Source organism: Loa loa (genome assembly GCF_000183805.2).
Source record: "Loa loa unplaced genomic scaffold supercont3.27, whole genome shotgun sequence".
NCBI lineage: Eukaryota > Metazoa > Nematoda > Chromadorea > Rhabditida > Onchocercidae > Loa > Loa loa.
Genome location: NW_018108207.1, coordinates 191,800 through 208,583, shown reverse-complemented (window position 1 = coordinate 208,583; position 16,784 = coordinate 191,800). Strand labels below are relative to the sequence as shown.

General features: G+C 35.1%; 3 protein-coding genes across 3 annotated transcripts in view; 2 read left to right on the top strand and 1 right to left on the bottom strand.

Annotated features, from left to right (window-relative positions):
- Positions 1-3,385: 3,385 nt before the first annotated feature.
- Positions 3,386-7,298, top strand: LOAG_01074 (nuclear hormone receptor family member nhr-31; the record flags this gene model as incomplete). The annotated part of the gene is made up of 11 exons (XM_003136614.1): positions 3,386-3,467; positions 3,557-3,730; positions 4,395-4,460; positions 4,664-4,752; positions 5,128-5,358; positions 5,610-5,741; positions 5,962-6,110; positions 6,263-6,381; positions 6,469-6,623; positions 6,795-6,971; positions 7,107-7,298. The coding sequence occupies 11 exons, from the start codon at positions 3,386-3,388 to the stop codon at positions 7,296-7,298; spliced, it is 1,566 nt and encodes a 521-aa protein (XP_003136662.1).
- Positions 7,299-9,246: 1,948 nt separating this feature from the next.
- On the bottom strand, positions 9,247-11,327 carry LOAG_01073 (proteasome subunit alpha type-5; the record flags this gene model as incomplete). Its single annotated transcript, XM_020445639.1, has 8 exons — positions 11,236-11,327; positions 10,875-10,973; positions 10,665-10,791; positions 10,430-10,593; positions 9,942-10,009; positions 9,668-9,770; positions 9,385-9,505; positions 9,247-9,314 (listed from the first exon to the last, which is right to left on the bottom strand). Exons 2-8 carry the CDS (start codon positions 10,968-10,970, stop codon positions 9,247-9,249), a joined length of 747 nt encoding a protein of 248 aa, XP_020303922.1. The 5' UTR covers positions 10,971-10,973; positions 11,236-11,327.
- Positions 11,328-12,261: 934 nt separating this feature from the next.
- The window catches only part of LOAG_16908 (RCC1 and BTB domain-containing protein 2), a gene marked incomplete at its 3' end in the record, with an annotated part of 5,794 nt that continues 1,271 nt past the window's right edge, over positions 12,262-16,784 (top strand). The window contains exons 1-12 of the mRNA XM_020449560.1: positions 12,262-12,400; positions 12,835-13,016; positions 13,147-13,302; positions 13,377-13,493; positions 13,619-13,801; positions 13,931-14,071; positions 14,256-14,407; positions 14,550-14,751; positions 15,063-15,247; positions 15,368-15,691; positions 15,809-15,878; positions 16,166-16,428. Coding sequence (XP_020306897.1) covers positions 12,280-12,400; positions 12,835-13,016; positions 13,147-13,302; positions 13,377-13,493; positions 13,619-13,801; positions 13,931-14,071; positions 14,256-14,407; positions 14,550-14,751; positions 15,063-15,247; positions 15,368-15,691; positions 15,809-15,878; positions 16,166-16,428 — 2,096 coding nt within the window. The 5' untranslated portion in view covers positions 12,262-12,279. The remainder of the gene's footprint in view (positions 12,401-12,834; positions 13,017-13,146; positions 13,303-13,376; positions 13,494-13,618; positions 13,802-13,930; positions 14,072-14,255; positions 14,408-14,549; positions 14,752-15,062; positions 15,248-15,367; positions 15,692-15,808; positions 15,879-16,165; positions 16,429-16,784) is intronic.

Below are 16,784 nucleotides of genomic sequence, written 5' to 3'. Positions count from 1 at the left end.
TGACTGACTGTTAATTTGTTGTATTATGAGTGACTGTTAGTAACAACTGTTAGTCATTTCACTTTTTTCTCATTTCACCTTATTTTGGTCTAGATTTAGACATTCATGAAACCATTAACAATGGGAAGTTCTCCCCTATAATGCCCAAAAAAATTATTTGAGAAATGCTCAAAGTCCCTCCCATTTGGAATAGTTATAACTATCTCTATTTATGACGGCTACTTGCCTTTCGTTTGCATTGAGAGAATGCTGGATTTGTTATTTTTCGATGTGTAAGGCCTTCTACGTTGTATTCTAGCGCTATTCTTGGTAGCGACGTAAACATAAGTAAATAAAGAATATTCGTAAGACGGATGTATGTCGACCTTATATAAATTACTGATTTAGTCATTACAAAGTAAAAATACTAAGCAAATCCATTCCAATCTATTTTCTGGTAAAAAAAACTGCGATAACATTACTTTACTTACCAATTACTCGTCGTCACCTCAATTACTCAGCTCTTTGCTTGCAATAAAATGAGAACCTTCTTTCCTGCTTGATAGTAAATCTATTGTCCAGTCTCACTGCGAATGCTACAAATAACTTAGTTAAACTTACGGCCAATCGGAAAGATCAACAGTCGAACTTTTATGGTTAAAGCGGTAAGACTACATTTTAAGAACAAAATTCAGCGTTGGTCGGTAGCATCCATATGGTTGGTCATAAAGCTAACTCATAAACTGTATTGAATAGAAACAGTTTTATGCAAACAGACGTATCAAGCGAAGCATCTTACCCTGTGCTCCTCGCCTTTCACTGTGCTTCTTTTAAAACCAAATTTTAGAATCAGTTGTGCCTATCCAGTGATGTATTCAGCTTTTGCTAATCCTAAACTGGCTCTTTCTGCCAAACTGACCAGTGTGATGCGCTGCAATTGGACGTTCTCCATGAGATGTCAATGAGGAGGAAAATTCACTTTTCGAAATTTCATTTTTAGTAACACGATGACTGTTTTATAAAACTAACTTTTATGAAATGCAAATTTACAAATTTATGGTGCGTTAATGGCAGTGGTTTAAGATTACTTGAAAATGATGGGAACATTCGATTATAGTGTCAAGTCAATGAAAACAAATGGCGCAAATTACCGATTTTCTGCAAATTATCGATTAATGGTTTGATAGAGAGAAAATGGTAACATCTTGTGAGTGTAGGGTTGTTAGGTTGTGCTATCCTTAGATAGATGTCCTCACTGTGTAATTTATATAAATAGATGAGCGAAAATATGAGTAATAAAGATAATGGCTTACACGCCATGCTCAGTCCATACTTTTTGTAAAGTTCTAACTTGCTCTTTCATTTATCTGAAATCTATCCCAATGTCTGTCTGCCATATTTATAGTTCGATAAAAGCAGACGTGGTATATTCAGATTGGCTGCCATGGATGAAACAGGTTTTCATGGAGATGAGAGGGATTCACCAAGCTAATAAAAATAATATCAAAAGAGGAATTGTCATGTAATATATTTTCAATTTTGAATTTAGAGCATATAATAGCTTCAACCAAAACAACACAAACATTACAGAAGAGAATTAAACATTATTTATGCTTTATTAGATCAGATCAGAGTGGGACTAGTGCTATATCACAACAAAAGTCAAACAGCTTTCCAGGGGAATTTTTTATAATTACTTGACAGTACCCGTGGTATATTCTGTTGGCAATAAAATCATTCAATAATACGTGAAAGTATTATCTCTTTACACTCTCATTAAGCGGTCTTCGCATTAATCTCAGGAATTCAGATAGTCTGCATTATTCGATTCGTTATGTGTCATCTAGGCAAGCAAGAAGGATAGGCATCGTTCTGGAATGCAATTAGTTCATAAAAACACTTAAGTCTGCGCATACCTATAAAATCGTGGAACAATAATGTATTAGTAGCCGATTGAAATTGACTGGCACTATCAATATAAGCTGCTATGGAAGTTTGGTGAATTAGTAACACCGATCGGGCAAGCGCTTTTTTCCAAATTCAACTTTAACACTGTCGTTTCACAGGTATTTATCGAAAAGTGGGGTCGTTGCTGACTACAAACTAGTGATCTGTTCGTTAAGCTAGATTACCGTTGTTTCCGTACTCAACATCTACCACTGTTTTTCTTTTATGTATTTTCAATTCTGGTTCTCAGTATATCGCCAGCCATTACGAACAAGTTTATGATTCCTCGATTCATCAAAGTTTTTGAAACGTGCTTTCTGCTTAAATACTGCTCAGCTGTATCACTTCCACATCACAATACTACCACAATATCTTCCAATATAGTCAGATTCCTGGAGATTCAGGATAAAAATTAAAAGAAATGAAATTGAAAACAAACGCATATTGATGTTAAATCGAATCTCGTTTTGTATTTGTCTCGAAGAATAATGGATACATTTTTTTTTGAAAAGCTTTCTTACTCTTATTTCGTTAGATTTGTCGAGCGGTTATCAACTACCTGGGAAAAATGGATTACTCGTCTCCCCTTCTTCCCTCTCTTTTCGCTCTTGTCCTCGCTTATATTTATAAATGATGAAGAGGAGAATTTTCGACAAAAAAAATCTAACTTACCTATTATTACCTCATGAACGACAATTTATGCACTGCAGCAGTATGATTTCATCATTTCAAATTATTTTTGACTACTTATTGAATAGTTGTATATGAGAGAAATGCGTCGCATAACCATCTATTAGAAAGATGCTACTCCAGGCGATAAATATGTAATGCGGCTATCTCATATTGATACCACAATGATTGTCTTATAACTTGAAACGATAATGTTCGTGAAACAACACCATATGAATAAATTTGCTCAAATAATTTTTTTTGTCAGGAATTTAGACTAATGTAATTATCATTCTTCTCTCGCACACATAACTATGCTCGTTTTGCATTGTTGAAAAGTTTTTAATTGGCAGAAAATTTTATTCCAAGCTTGTATTGATATCATCGTAATCTCCATTTGTTAAGCAAATAATAACTTAAACTTGGGCAATTTCTGATCCACTTAAGAAATAACCAAAAGACTACTTTTCCTCACTCGTTGTGTGATGAAGTGATTTTAAAATAAATTGGCCCTTTAGAGAAGAGTTTCATTTGAGTAAAGCAAAAAATTTTTCGCATGAAATAAGTGAGAAAAAACATGACCTTATAGGTGCCTGTTCAAGCTTATGTATGGTTTGCATATATATCCGTATGTGCGTCCATTTGTGTATGTGTGTGTGTGTGTGTGTGTGTGTGTGTGTGTTGTATGTTAGAGTTGAGTACATGTTAGGATGTGAACTGCTGAACCGCCAGAAATTATTTAGCTTGCTTCCATTTCCAATTGAAAAAAAATTATTTTTTGCTTTTCAGAATGCCGATGATCAAGGAGGTAATGCTTGGAGCCAGTAGATCCAACGCACATTCCTCTTATGATATCAAGGACAAACCTACTGGTATCATTTCACTTTTATTTCTTTCAGGATTTATTCAATCTTCTTACGTTAAACCACAATTCTTTATCGTTTTCATAAAACACGTGTAGTTATGAACGTCGCTGCAGAGAATAATGCAGTGTGCGCAGTATGCGGTGATGGCCACGCGAAGTTGCACTATGGTATTTTAGCTTGTTACGGATGCAAAGGGTTTTTTCGACGAACGCTCACCGGGAAGTATCGATATGCATGCAGATTCGGCAATAACTGCATCGTTGATAAATGTGAATTACCGTTGAACTTATTATGATCATACAAAAATATAACAGCGTGGGGGGGAAACGATGCGGCGATATGCAATTTGTATTGCTGTCAGGTATTGTTATTCGAAGAAACCCCCCCCCCCTCCCCCCTGCTTTGTATTTAGTTCTTAACAAAATTAGAAAAGATACAGTAAGAGTAGTTCTAACAGTAATGGAAGGGAGAAAACATAATAAAATCAAAATTTTTTCCACACTTTGTTCATGAGACATTACATTTATGAATCGAAAAAATTGCAAGGTGGTTTGAAGATAACAAACTTGAATCTCCCGCAGAAAACTCATGTAGCACGCTGTTATATAGCAATGGAAAATCCACTGCTCTCAATGATCGAATAATCTCGGCGGAATTTCATGAAATATGTCCTTAAATGTAAAGGATGATCTGCCGTCAGACTTCTTAATAAATTTCAATCGATACGTTTCAGCTTTTAAGGAGTCTGCAACAGAAATGCTATTTCAGGGTATCTTTAAGTACCGATATTGCAAGAAATTTCAAAATTGTTCACTTAAGCAGTCGAATATAGTTGTTGAATTCCGGCACTTTGATAGCAATAAAATGCATAAAGATAATCTACGTAATCTGAGTTTGCAATATTACCATACAGATCTGTAGAAGATCATTTAGATCAGAGGAACAGTTGCCGGTACTGTCGTTTTCAACGGTGTTTGGAAGTAGGAATGGATCCTAAAGGTATGCTTGCTACAAGATAATTTCCGTTATATAAAGATTTTTCAACTTTAGTTTTAAATACAGTTTATGCCGACTGATTTATAGCAAGTTAGTATAAATGAGTTTCTGTGATGTTAAAAAGCTGACAAGAACTTGTCACTCACTGCAACCATTTGTGAATAATATCTTTGTGAATTAAGTTCCTGCTAGTACTAAAGTTACAGCAGTGCGACCCGATCGTGATTTAACTGGCAGACAACGAGTTCCACGTTTGCGAAAAAGACAGATTGATGAGGGACTCTTAAACCACATGGTACGTAATCTTTGCCTTTTCATCGTTTAAGGTATCATTACCACCCATTTATTATTCATTTCATGCAAATTATTATTTCTCATATTTTATCCCAGAAAAGCGCATTGTAATTTGTATTGAAATGATCTGGGATAAGCTTATGTAACCTGTTACATGCTCGTTTGCACATGTTTCTCTATTTTAGTCAATTTTTGGATCATCCAAATTTCACCACTGAAGTTTTCTTGGTGAAAAATATATCTGGAAATACATTTTGCTAGTCAGTATCTCTGTTGTGATAGAACTATTTAAAAAATGTCTCCTACAAGGATTTTTGTTGGGCTGTCATATTGCAAATTGTCAAATAGTACTTTGACTTTGATACTTATCTTTTAGCATAACTCTGGTAGCAATTTTTTTCAAATGCGATTGCAAGGTAATGACTGGTCACAAAAACTACCGATGGAATCCCGCGTATTGCTAATGCGGCTGATGAATATTGAGTGGAAAATTGTTAAAAGAGATGAAACAGTATCCATAAGGAATAATAGTAAGGACTTATCCAAGACCATCTCTCTTCGGGAGCTTTTTGAACAGAAACCAAGTTTGGATGGCCAATCAGCTAAGGTATTACATGTTTTTATCATTTAGCTATCCAATGAAAACTGAATGAAACAAATATATATATATATATATTTGTTTACAATTTTGCTAGTCACACTTCTTTTTTCAAATCTAGTTCACGGCAATACATTGTCTTTCGTATTGAAATTCTGATTTTACATGTGTTCTTACTGAAAAAGAAACTGGATATGTATAATAAGGATGTTAATGATTGCATTAATCTGAAGTGAAGCCTACCACATTCTGTACTATAGATTAGGTACGAACCATACCGGATGGCTCAACTCGATGAACTACCTCAAATTGCTCATCGTAGGGCGATGGCTGCTGTTGACTGGGTTGATTCATTGGCTGAACTAGCTGACATTACCGATACTGAAGACAAAGTACATGATACATTGATATGGATTGATTGACTTTTCTAGTTAGAAGGCTGTTAATTCCCGTTACAAGTTTAATCAATTTTAAGAACTAAACTACGGATGAAACAATTTTACTTAATTACATCTTGTTATCAAAGTTGCAAAGTAATATGCTTTTAGCTGTCAACTAGGTTTCAGGATTTCAACCAAATTAGTATCCAAAACACCCTCCAATTTTTTGCAGATTGCTCTCGTAAAATCATGCTATTCACCTTTGACTATATTCAATTTTTCAACGAGAACAGCTCAAAACACTGACAATCCCGATATACTATGCCTATGCAGTTTTTCATATGTACCAAGGAAGCTTCCACTCGAATTCACCCAAACGAAGTGATGTATCACACAGCAACTGTCACAGCATTTGAATTTCTTGTTCTCTTCTTTTAACTATCGCTTGTTGTTTCAAGTATTGTTTTCCGTATTTTTAGAAAATGGTGTGAAATAATACACTCTGAACTGCTGTTTATATAAGATCGTTTCAGTCAACTGTCCGACGATTTAGTCAATAGAACGTTAAATGAACTAGTAGTCCCACTGAGGAAACTGAAATTGAAGGAGGAAGAAGTAGTACCGCTCAAAGCAGTTATAATTTTAAATCCGAGTATGTTTTTTAAATATAATTTATTGCATATTGTCGCGATACTCCTGGATCAGTTTTCAATATTTTGTTGGCACGAGAGGTTTTTAGATGCAAAAGGTTTGTCAATGGCTGCGCAACAAATTGTGTCAAATCTTCGGGACCGTGTCCAGGAAGTGCTATTCGAAGTTATCAAAGAGCTGAATCCCACCTACAGAGCCACTACACGGTTTGGCAACCTCCTTTTGTTACTACCTACAATCATGGTACGGATATTGGCTTCTCGAATGATATTTTCTTTAAACTATTTACTTTTATTGACAGGCAATCAAATAAGGAGCAGGTGCACCCTATTTTTTTGAGAACGCTTTTATTTTGAAAAAGGCATAAATATGAAGTAGAACTTAACTATGAATACTGACAAATAATACTTGTAGACGCTATCTGGAACAATGAGTGAGAATCTGCAATTTCTGCAAACTTTAGCTAGAGATCAGAAAGAGGACAACCTACTCAATGATATGTTTGGTAAGGTGTATGCCAAGCTAGATGACCCAGTAACCTCGACGTCCTTACCACCGATACTTGAAAATCCGGCCGAAATATCGTTAAAAGTTGGTCTTCATCCCTTTATAATTACTGCAATGAAATGAAATATATATGATACTATTTGACGAGACAGTTCCGTCTCAGGAAGCAACTGCAGTGGATTGATAAAAACTGTATTGCACAATCCTAATTTGTTCCAGTATGCCAGCTCATCACATCGACCAACAACGATAAATGGTAATATGGTAAATGAAGGGAAATTTAGAATGGACTCGAGCACACAAACTTATGCGGATGATAGCCTTAAAGGATTATTATCAAGCAGCAGCTTATGCAAATCACTCACTCCTCCTAGCCATGTAAAACTTTCTTCACGTCGCTTCACTGTGTAGAAACGACCCCTTATGAAAATATTTGTGCCAAGTTTAAATATCCTATAATCCGTTTTAGTCAGTCTGTGAAGACAAGGTTCTAAAAATACGTTCCGTAGATTAGGACAGAACAACGTACAGCTCAATCAGGTAACGACAGTTGAGAAGGTGTCACCCATGTATAATATAGCCAAGAAAAATATGACCCCTTGAAAGCTTCTATTTGAATCCAGCCACATTTTCCATTTTTGAAGTTAGTAATCAAAGCAGATCAATGAAACTTTTGTGATCTACAAAGATTGCAGATCAACTTCAGTCCACTTCATTATCTCCTGGATGATGACCTAACCAATCACTCGTTCGCTCCGAATTACAGTGAGATCCATAATGACTGTGGTGATTTATTCTTTTTAATGGACGACATCGAATGATCTTGGCACTTCTTTACGGACTCACAATTCACTTGTGTACAGTGCACCTGCTAGTCACATAACATTCTTCCAATGCCTCTAGTACTGTGATAACGTTTTTTATCATTATTTGAACTTTCACTTCAATTCGCTCAGTCATACCATGCAACATATCCAAATGTACTAGATAGATTTGTAGTGTACGGCAACATATTGTAATTTTAATCCATATCACCACTATTAAGGCTAAATAACAGTTAAATAAACGAAGACCTTTTTAGATCTAAAAGTATCTTCATGTGTTGCAGCTTCTTATCTCCTAGTCATAGTGGGTGCGAATAATGCCATTTAGTTAGCTGTAAATTTAGTAAAATTCATAAGCATTGAAGCGTCGACTTCCATCGTCCTTCAAGAGAATTTTTCCGCTGCTGTCTCTTACTTCCAGTGACCCTAATCAATTCTGAGAACCTTCTTACTCCATTCCCCATACTATAATTAATAATTTGAGTCCGATGAATTTCAAATTTCAAAGTTATACAGTCTAGCCACTCAGCTTATCTTTTCAATTTGTACCACTTAATAGTGGTAATTTCTTATAACTGGACACGGTGTACTTAATCACCTCCCATTGTAACTTAGCCAAGTTCAGTACGACTTACGCATCCTGAACCAAGCAGTATGAATCACCAGCATGTCCATTAAAACGCAATATCGTTAACGTAGCGGACTCCCTTTACATTATATGACGGTAACCGTCCTTCAAAAAGTTGCATCATTACCACAACAAAGTAGGGATGAATTAGGAGTGGAGATTCTTCCCTAAGTCTCGTACTTTGCTCAATACCATTAACTAATTTTTGCTTGAATTCAATTCTCCTACCTCCTTGTCACAGCTCCACTTATTTTTAAACTGAAGATTTTTATTGTGCCCTGAATAAAACATTCAATCTTTTTGTTTGTCTATCAATACACAAAGGAAGCCTTCAAAAAAAATAATTTAGTATGAACGTCCAAGCGAAAATTTATAGCATTCTCAAAGTGGACAAATAAGTCAACTTTATGAAATAAAGAACATATCTATTATCACAATTCGATATAGGAACAAATCGAAATTGAAATACAAGATAAAATTATAGAGTCCTAGAAGTAAAACTGAGCAGCAAATATTGGTGGAAACAACTTAACAATATTAAAGTATAATTGAAGAGAAAACGATAACAACCCTAAGAAAATTTTATTTTAATCATTTGGGAGAGTAGTCAGATGCAAAAACAATCCTTCAGACTGAAATAACAACACAATAAGTACTATGTACGGACATTAAAATAGCATCCCTACTAAAATACAAAACGGGGTATTTCGGTAATTCAAGTCAACTTATAAATTGCAAAACAATAAAAACAGGATAAATCCTGATTGTGATAGGATCTAATTATTCTGCTAACAACTACTCTTCGTTTAGTATCTTCAGCCAAAAAAAATAAACTCAGAAATTGTGGTAGAAAAATATGCGATGATTCTCAAAATAAAACAACCAATGCTTCCTTGCTATCACAAATTCATAACTCGGCAACTAATGTGTCCAGTCGTTCTTTACTCAGTCGTTCAAATTTTCCAGTTAGTCGACCTGAAAATTTGACTCAAAGAAACATAATCTAACCATTTCTAACAATTATACCGAACGGAAAAAGAGAAACCTTTGCTATCTTTCATCGGAGTTATTGCAACTATTTCAACATTAGAACTTGTAAGTTTCTCTTCCATTACTTGTTTCAAAATTGACAACGCAATCTTTTCTGCCTCCACCAATGATAACGACTGTAACAAAACGACCAAATCAATATGATTCCAAAAATATTCAGACAACAGTAATCATAAGTCCTACACCTATTAAATTGATTCGAATGCAGAAATATATGAATGGAAGATGTAAATGAATTGTTTAGAGCAGATTGTACAACGATGAACCAAATACAATACCTCATGATATTGTTCTTTTAAACTTTGCTCCGCTCCATCTGAAGCAGCTCCAATTGACTTTGCCAAACAATCGATGAAGGTACCCGATGGATCCAAATGAAAACTAAATTATAACACTGGCGAAGTTCTTAGACATGATGAAATCGTAATCTAGTTGCATTGTATGCTTTATTATAAATAAAATGGATGGATGGAGATTGCAAATAATTTCACTAAAACTTCATAACCAAAAGTGGAAGCAAATTAAGCAAGTTAGAAAACAGTAAAAACATACAGCCGTGGTCCATCTTGGTCAACTCCAGCGAAAAGCATGGCAACACCGAACGGTCTTGACATAGACGCCTAAAACACATTGTGTCGTGAACTAGCAGGCACCATGAATTTGGGAAGCGATTGTCCAAGCATTTCTTGTTAAATTAAAAATATCTCAATGAAGTATACAAAATAAAATGAACATTGAATGCTCGATAAAACTTATCTGAAGTTTATGCCACAATGATATAACAAAAAAGGCCAAAAAGTGAAGAACTAGTAAGACAATGCTCAGAAGTGTGTTTCTATCGCGCACGCGGTAGAAACACACTTCTATGTAACAAAAAAAAAAAAAAAAAAAAAGAAAAAAATAGAAACAGAAAATAGAAAAATAGAAAAAAAAATGATCTACCAAGCGGTTTTAATAATAATAAAACAAGAATAAGTATGATTGGACTAACTGTAAAAATAAGAATATAGAAACAATAAGAAACAGTTATAAAAGAAAACCTTGGCGTCATCATCCCCAAACTGTAACGCTAGATTAGCAACTGACATTGTTACATCCTCAACTCGTATTTTACGATTATATGTGAACCAAAAATTTTGGGCTTCGATCTGTGCTCGTTCCACCAATGTTCTTGAATCGGCAATAAGACCAGCAAACGTTACCGCTGAAACGTATGCTCTCTTGCGATCATTCAACCGCAAGTTTTATTAAATTGATCTCTATACGGGAACTTACCAACATGTGAATCGACTTTGGATATCTTTTCAATGGCATCATTTACCATTAATTTTGATGTAGCACGTTTTTCTGCAGCCAAAATTACTCCTTCAGTTGTGCGAATACCAATGCTTGTTGAACCTAACTGAAAAAGATTTACTGAAATGCAATGAAAACGAAGCATGCAAAGCTAGAATAAATACTTATAATCCGAACATAACAAATTACCTTCACAGCTTCAATTGCATATTCGACTTGAAAAAGTCGACCTTCAGGCGAAAAAGTGTTGACACCACGGTCATATTCACTTCTAGTCAAAAACATTGTCTGTAAACAACATTACGCAGGTATTATCAAACAGTAAATGACAAAATGAATGAACATGAGCAGTAAATGTAATTTATGTAACACAAACTGTGAATGGTCAAATACCTATACATTCATATCGTATAAACACCAGACAATTGTAGTCAAGACATATTTCTTGTTTTTACGATGGAACATTATTACTGTTTGTAAAATAAGAAACATGATACACATGAATGGACAATACTAAGCCATAAATATGAGTTGGAAAAGTACAAAGTACCTGAATACTTGCAGTATCTCCGAGAAATTATAGAAGGGAATTTAATTCACAAACAATTCTTCTCTGCTCCAACCAGATTCTGATAACTAAGAAATCTTTAAACATGGAAAATATTTTTATCAGTCTGTCAATCGTTTTCACTAAAACAACAAAACAGTGGAAATTTATAAGTGAAGAAAGGCATCGATGATATATTTGGATTACTGACGTATCCCCATTTTCGTAATCCACCAGTGACAGCTCTTTAATCTTTATATTAAATCAATAAAAACCGTAATACATTGCAAAAGACTCTTTCCGAGCATGGCTGAGATAGGTAAGTACTTCAACAACAAACTTTCATGCAATTCGAAAAAAGCTGAATCAAGTATCTGAGTTAGAAAAGTTCCTAAAAATCTATGTTGGCATTTATCAACGACAAAAAACAGTGGTGGCAGTACGGTGCTGATAACTGAGTAATGTCGTTCTTCTGTATTGTGCTCTTCCAGATAAAGCTCTTCATTGGTACGATGAACATCCAGATCTGATACACTAAATATTTCGCAGTTCACTTAAACATAATTTCCAACTGATCATAACAAACAAAGAACAGTCTACCGAATCACAAGAAGACGACTTGATAATAGCAATCAATTTTCATACTGCTCCTACGGTGGTTACGCACCGTTGCCATAAATCGGTTTCTATTAAACAACCACCATTTCTTTTGGCTCGCTATGAAATATTCGACCCAACACACATTTTATGGTTGTTGTCCATTTATCTGGTTGAAACTCGTGCATTCACTCTCTGGTGGTAATATCCATCGAAACATAAAATTATGCAGAAATGGTTTGATAAGAACATACTGTTGCTTGATGAGAAGTGATCTACGAGGAATCGATTAGAAAGCTTAATAAAAGGCAAACTGAGGATAGCTTTATCATTGCTAACATGTCCCAACCCTTTTTTCCCCAACTTTGTGATTCTTATTCGGTTGTGGACTTCGCTTCGAACTTATTATTATTATTATTATTATTGTTATTATTGCAGGGATCCTATGTTATGTCGTACAAATGGCAAAGAGAAGATTGGGGATGTGAGTTGGATGAAAATGAACGAATTATTGATTGGTCATTCTTAGCAGAACTGAATTTCACATTAGCTGCTTTACTAACTTCTAAAGGTAAAGTAATCTTGGTTACTTGAAGTTTTTGATTGGCGATGTGGATTTAATCTCTGGCGCCAACATTCGAAAATACAGTAGGTAATTATTATTGTGTGAAACCGTGCTCGTAAAGAGCGAGTATTTTTTTCTAGTGTTTCTAAATTAAAAATTTATTTTGTGAAGTCCAATAAATCTTTTTAAATAAAAGTACGCGTAGTATAGGTGCAACTTCGTATTTGTTCCACAAGTTGTAGTGTTTACTTCTGAATATTAGCCTTCTTGTAAACTTTTCTCCGATCATTCTTTGTGGAATGGGGGAGCTAAGATATCTTGGGAATCTTGAAGCTGATTGCCTTCATGAGCTGAATTTAAATCCTGCAATCTGTCTTACAGTTAATGGTCTTTTGCTTGATTAGATGTGCTTTTGTTGCACACCATTGTTTTCTGTTTAGGTGGAATTCTAATTTATTCTAACGTTGGAAGCAGTGGCGTCAGACTCTGTGTTACTCATTTGCAGAAATTTGCTCCAGCTGTAAATGAGGCTGCTGCCGTATGCATTCTTCCTGATGCCAGTGGTCTAGCATTCATCCTTTTAAAAGGGAGTGTTTTGTTGGTACCACTGCGGTGTATTCTAGTAAGTTTTTGTCCTTTTAATTAACATTTTTTTTTTGCCACTTCTTATTAGGAGATTGGGAATTGTGTTGATCTTATTTGTACAGTTAGTGGTTTCACAGTTTTTGCTTGTTAGATGTCGTATCTTTGAGGACGTGCCATGGGGTAGATGTGATATTTTGGCCAGTGATTCCATTTCAATTTTGGAAGTTAATGGTGTGGAAGAAGGATGCTTGTGTACACCAACGTCTGCACTCTGTTACATTGCCCATCATTCAAAACGTCCTTACTTAATATATGCGAATAAGGTATCACTGTTACATTTTTCTGAAAGTCATCGTTCACAGTATGATGGTTCATTTTCTCTCCGTTCTTTTTATAGGCTGGACAGCTATTCATTATTGATTTGAGCATGATGGTAGTATCCGTAATGTTGAGAGCACCGGAAAGCATTCACAATATTGCTTTGTATGCAAGCAAGGGCGATGTTCATTTGCTGGTTTGTTTTTGAGTAATTGAAATTTTTGATTAACGAGACATCAGACAGACTATTTATTCAAGAGAATCTTCGTCATATTGACAGTAGTTTGTTTGTCTTTAATCTTCTTCTGGAGCTTGTTTCAGGTAAGCGGTTTCACTAGCGAACAGTGGATATTGCCATTGGAAACTGATGGACGTGGCTTGCGTGAAACGTTAGGTCAGGTTATTCCATGGGATTTGAGAGAACAATATCACATAACATCTCAAATCAGTGTTGCCTTTGATGGGATGCTTGCTATGCTTAGCACTGAAGATTGTGTTGTCAAGGTAAGCCATGACTAAATTCCCCAAAAAATTGTCAGTGTTATCAATTGTTTAAATGTGTAACATCGTAAAAGTTTAGTATATGACATATGGCAATATTGTTTAGGCAGAACTACTTATAATTTTGTTAAGTTCTACGACGATACCGATATGAAAATAGCGAAAAATTCTGTCTCTGTACCTGAAAATACGTGGCAGGTGCATATTCTTCCGCATATGATCTTTGCTGTTACTGATCAAGTTTCTGGTACTGGAGTTTCTGTGTACTTTGGTGTGAGTTTCCACTTGTTACATAACTTGTTGCTTCATATCTGACTAGTTCCAGTGTGTTATGTTGAGTTCAAGAGATGTTCTAACCATCATGATACAGGTAAGATACGGTGTATCTTTTTGATTTCGATTATTCAATTTTTAAATATATGTTTCACTATGTAATTATTCGGCTTTATTGTTTCAGGGTTTGTTTAATGCTGCGAAAATTTTTTACGAAAAAATTCTTGATTTCCCAAATGCTAGGATATTGGGTTTTATACCGATTCTGTGCGAGAATATTCTGCCTTCATGTTTGCTCGTGACGGAACATGATGTTATCGTTTTATCTCCAAACAAGTTATTTCTTTGCTATTACATCTTCCAGCCACAGTTTCTATAGTGACCACTTTATGATTTTTCTAAACCTTACGTATGTAATTATGAACTTACTGTTACGATGCTACAAGGCTCCATATAGAAATAATGATGAAACGTTTAGGCCCTTACGCGAATTTCTGGTTGATTATGTCGCGAAACTCGATTATAGTTATAGCATTTGCATGTTGGTTGCTGAAACATTTAGAATAAATACCGCAGATCTAGTACAAAACATCCTCGATGATACTTTTTCTACTGTTCAAAATTCTGTGGACCGAGAAATCATTCTGAATAAGCTGATTCGTCTTGCACTTGACTCATCCGTAAGTTCTTGATACACACTTTTGCAATTTTTGATTTTTAGTTTGCAGCAAGGTTATATTCGTTCCAGGTCTCACTTGTGCTTTTTTTTTTGTCAACTTAGTACTCGTAAGCGACTTTGTCGATATCTGATAATAGTAATGGCCCGTTATTCTGAACGGCTGAGACTAGCCAGAATTATTGCATATGTTTCTAAATCTCCTGATAAAACTTGCCAAGAAGTGCATGTACTGAATATCAAATATCTAACTTGGAACACAGAATTTCCGGTCAATGTGTTATTTTCTAGCATTCTCAGCTGATGCTTTTTCAGATGGATCTTATCACTTTAATACAATGGTGCACGAAAAATAGGTTTGAACATATCCTTGTGGAAGTGGTGAGAGATATGTGTGCAGAAAATCCAAATGAAGAAGGTAGACATCACATGATCAACCTTTGCATGGCCCGTTATAAAGCTCATTCTCAAGACAAAGATAAGATTGAAGCCATTTTGAAGTAAGTTCTTTGATTTTGGAACCGCAGTATTTCTTGTTTTCTTCCGTTTTATACCAGTAACAAATTTCTTCATACCATTCTTTGGTATATCTTATAAATTTTTGGAAAGGCGAATTCCAGCGAGTTTTTGGTGCACCATCCAGATGTTCACATTGGCATGGAGAAGTTGCTTGAAGCAGATTTTTGGACGACTGTTGCTATAATCGTTGACAATTCGTTAGATAAAGCTGAGATTGTGGGAAGATATTTAGCAAAGACTGAAAAGGATTGGCCAACAATTCATAGTTCATTTATCGTGAAAATTTTATCATCGTTGTGTTGGAAATCATACAACAAAGAGGATGGCGAAATACTTTTACGCCGCATGGCGGAATTTGTACCTCACCTCAAATCTGTACCACACCTCACTACTTTTGCTAAGATTGGTATTGAACAGGTGACGAGGTTTGCAATTTTTCATTGAAGCCGATTTTTCTGTTTAATTATAAAATTCTGTCCTACTTAATAGCTTAAAAGTTCAATTTGAGCAAATATATTGGTATGGTTACATTTCTGTTGTAGTTATCAACATAATGCAGTTGTTCTCTACGTGTTATCCTCGTTGCATTTGATGCGAGCAACATACAACACTGTAAGTTGTTCAGGTTTTTAGTATGAAACAAGTGTTTTTCCTGTGCTGAACCATTTTTATGTTTCATTGCGTGAGAGAAAAACTTTTTTATTTGGAAATTCTTTTGCTTTTTATATGAGACTGTACAATGAGACTTTAATATTATGCCAGTAAACTGGCTTTTTTTACCACAAAAAGATATTGAATATGAAGATTTATGCATGGACAAAGAAATTTGTGTTGGAAGATTGAATATAATATGTTAGAGCAATATTAAGAGTAGGCTATAATTAAGGTTTGCGTTACAGTGTGTTCCTTTTACAACGGATAACATTATCTCAAGCGGATCGAACTTTATCGCCGTAGTGACTTCTGAAGAAGATGTTGGTTATTGGGGGGAATTCTCTCCAGGACCATTAAAGTCGAAAGAATGTGAGAAACCGCATGGACAACGTGTACCTCGTTTATGCATGCTGGATACACGTGTTCGAATTTGTAGCGTTTCTTGCGGCACCGAACATTTACTCTGTTTAACTATACATGGAAAAGTCTATGCGTTTGGACGAAATAGGTTCGGAGCTGTTGATAATTGAAATTTCGAGATTGTTTAGAAGATAGGATTTTTCTTTTCATTTACGGAATTTGTTTTGTTAAAGGAACTGACTTACTTTTTGTTATATGTTATATATTTTTGTTGTATATCATCCTTAAGCTCATAAACTTTTGTTGGGTATAATGAATCCTCTTAATTTATAGATTTTGGTCAGTGTGGTGTCGGTCATACAAAATGAGGTTACATTGGCAACGGAAATTGTCAATAATTATGGAAGCGCCCGTACAGTATGTGCTGGACATTATCATTCAGCACTGATTAGTGAAGAAGGATATGCTTTCACGTGGGGTTGGTCGTTTCATGGACAGGCTGGG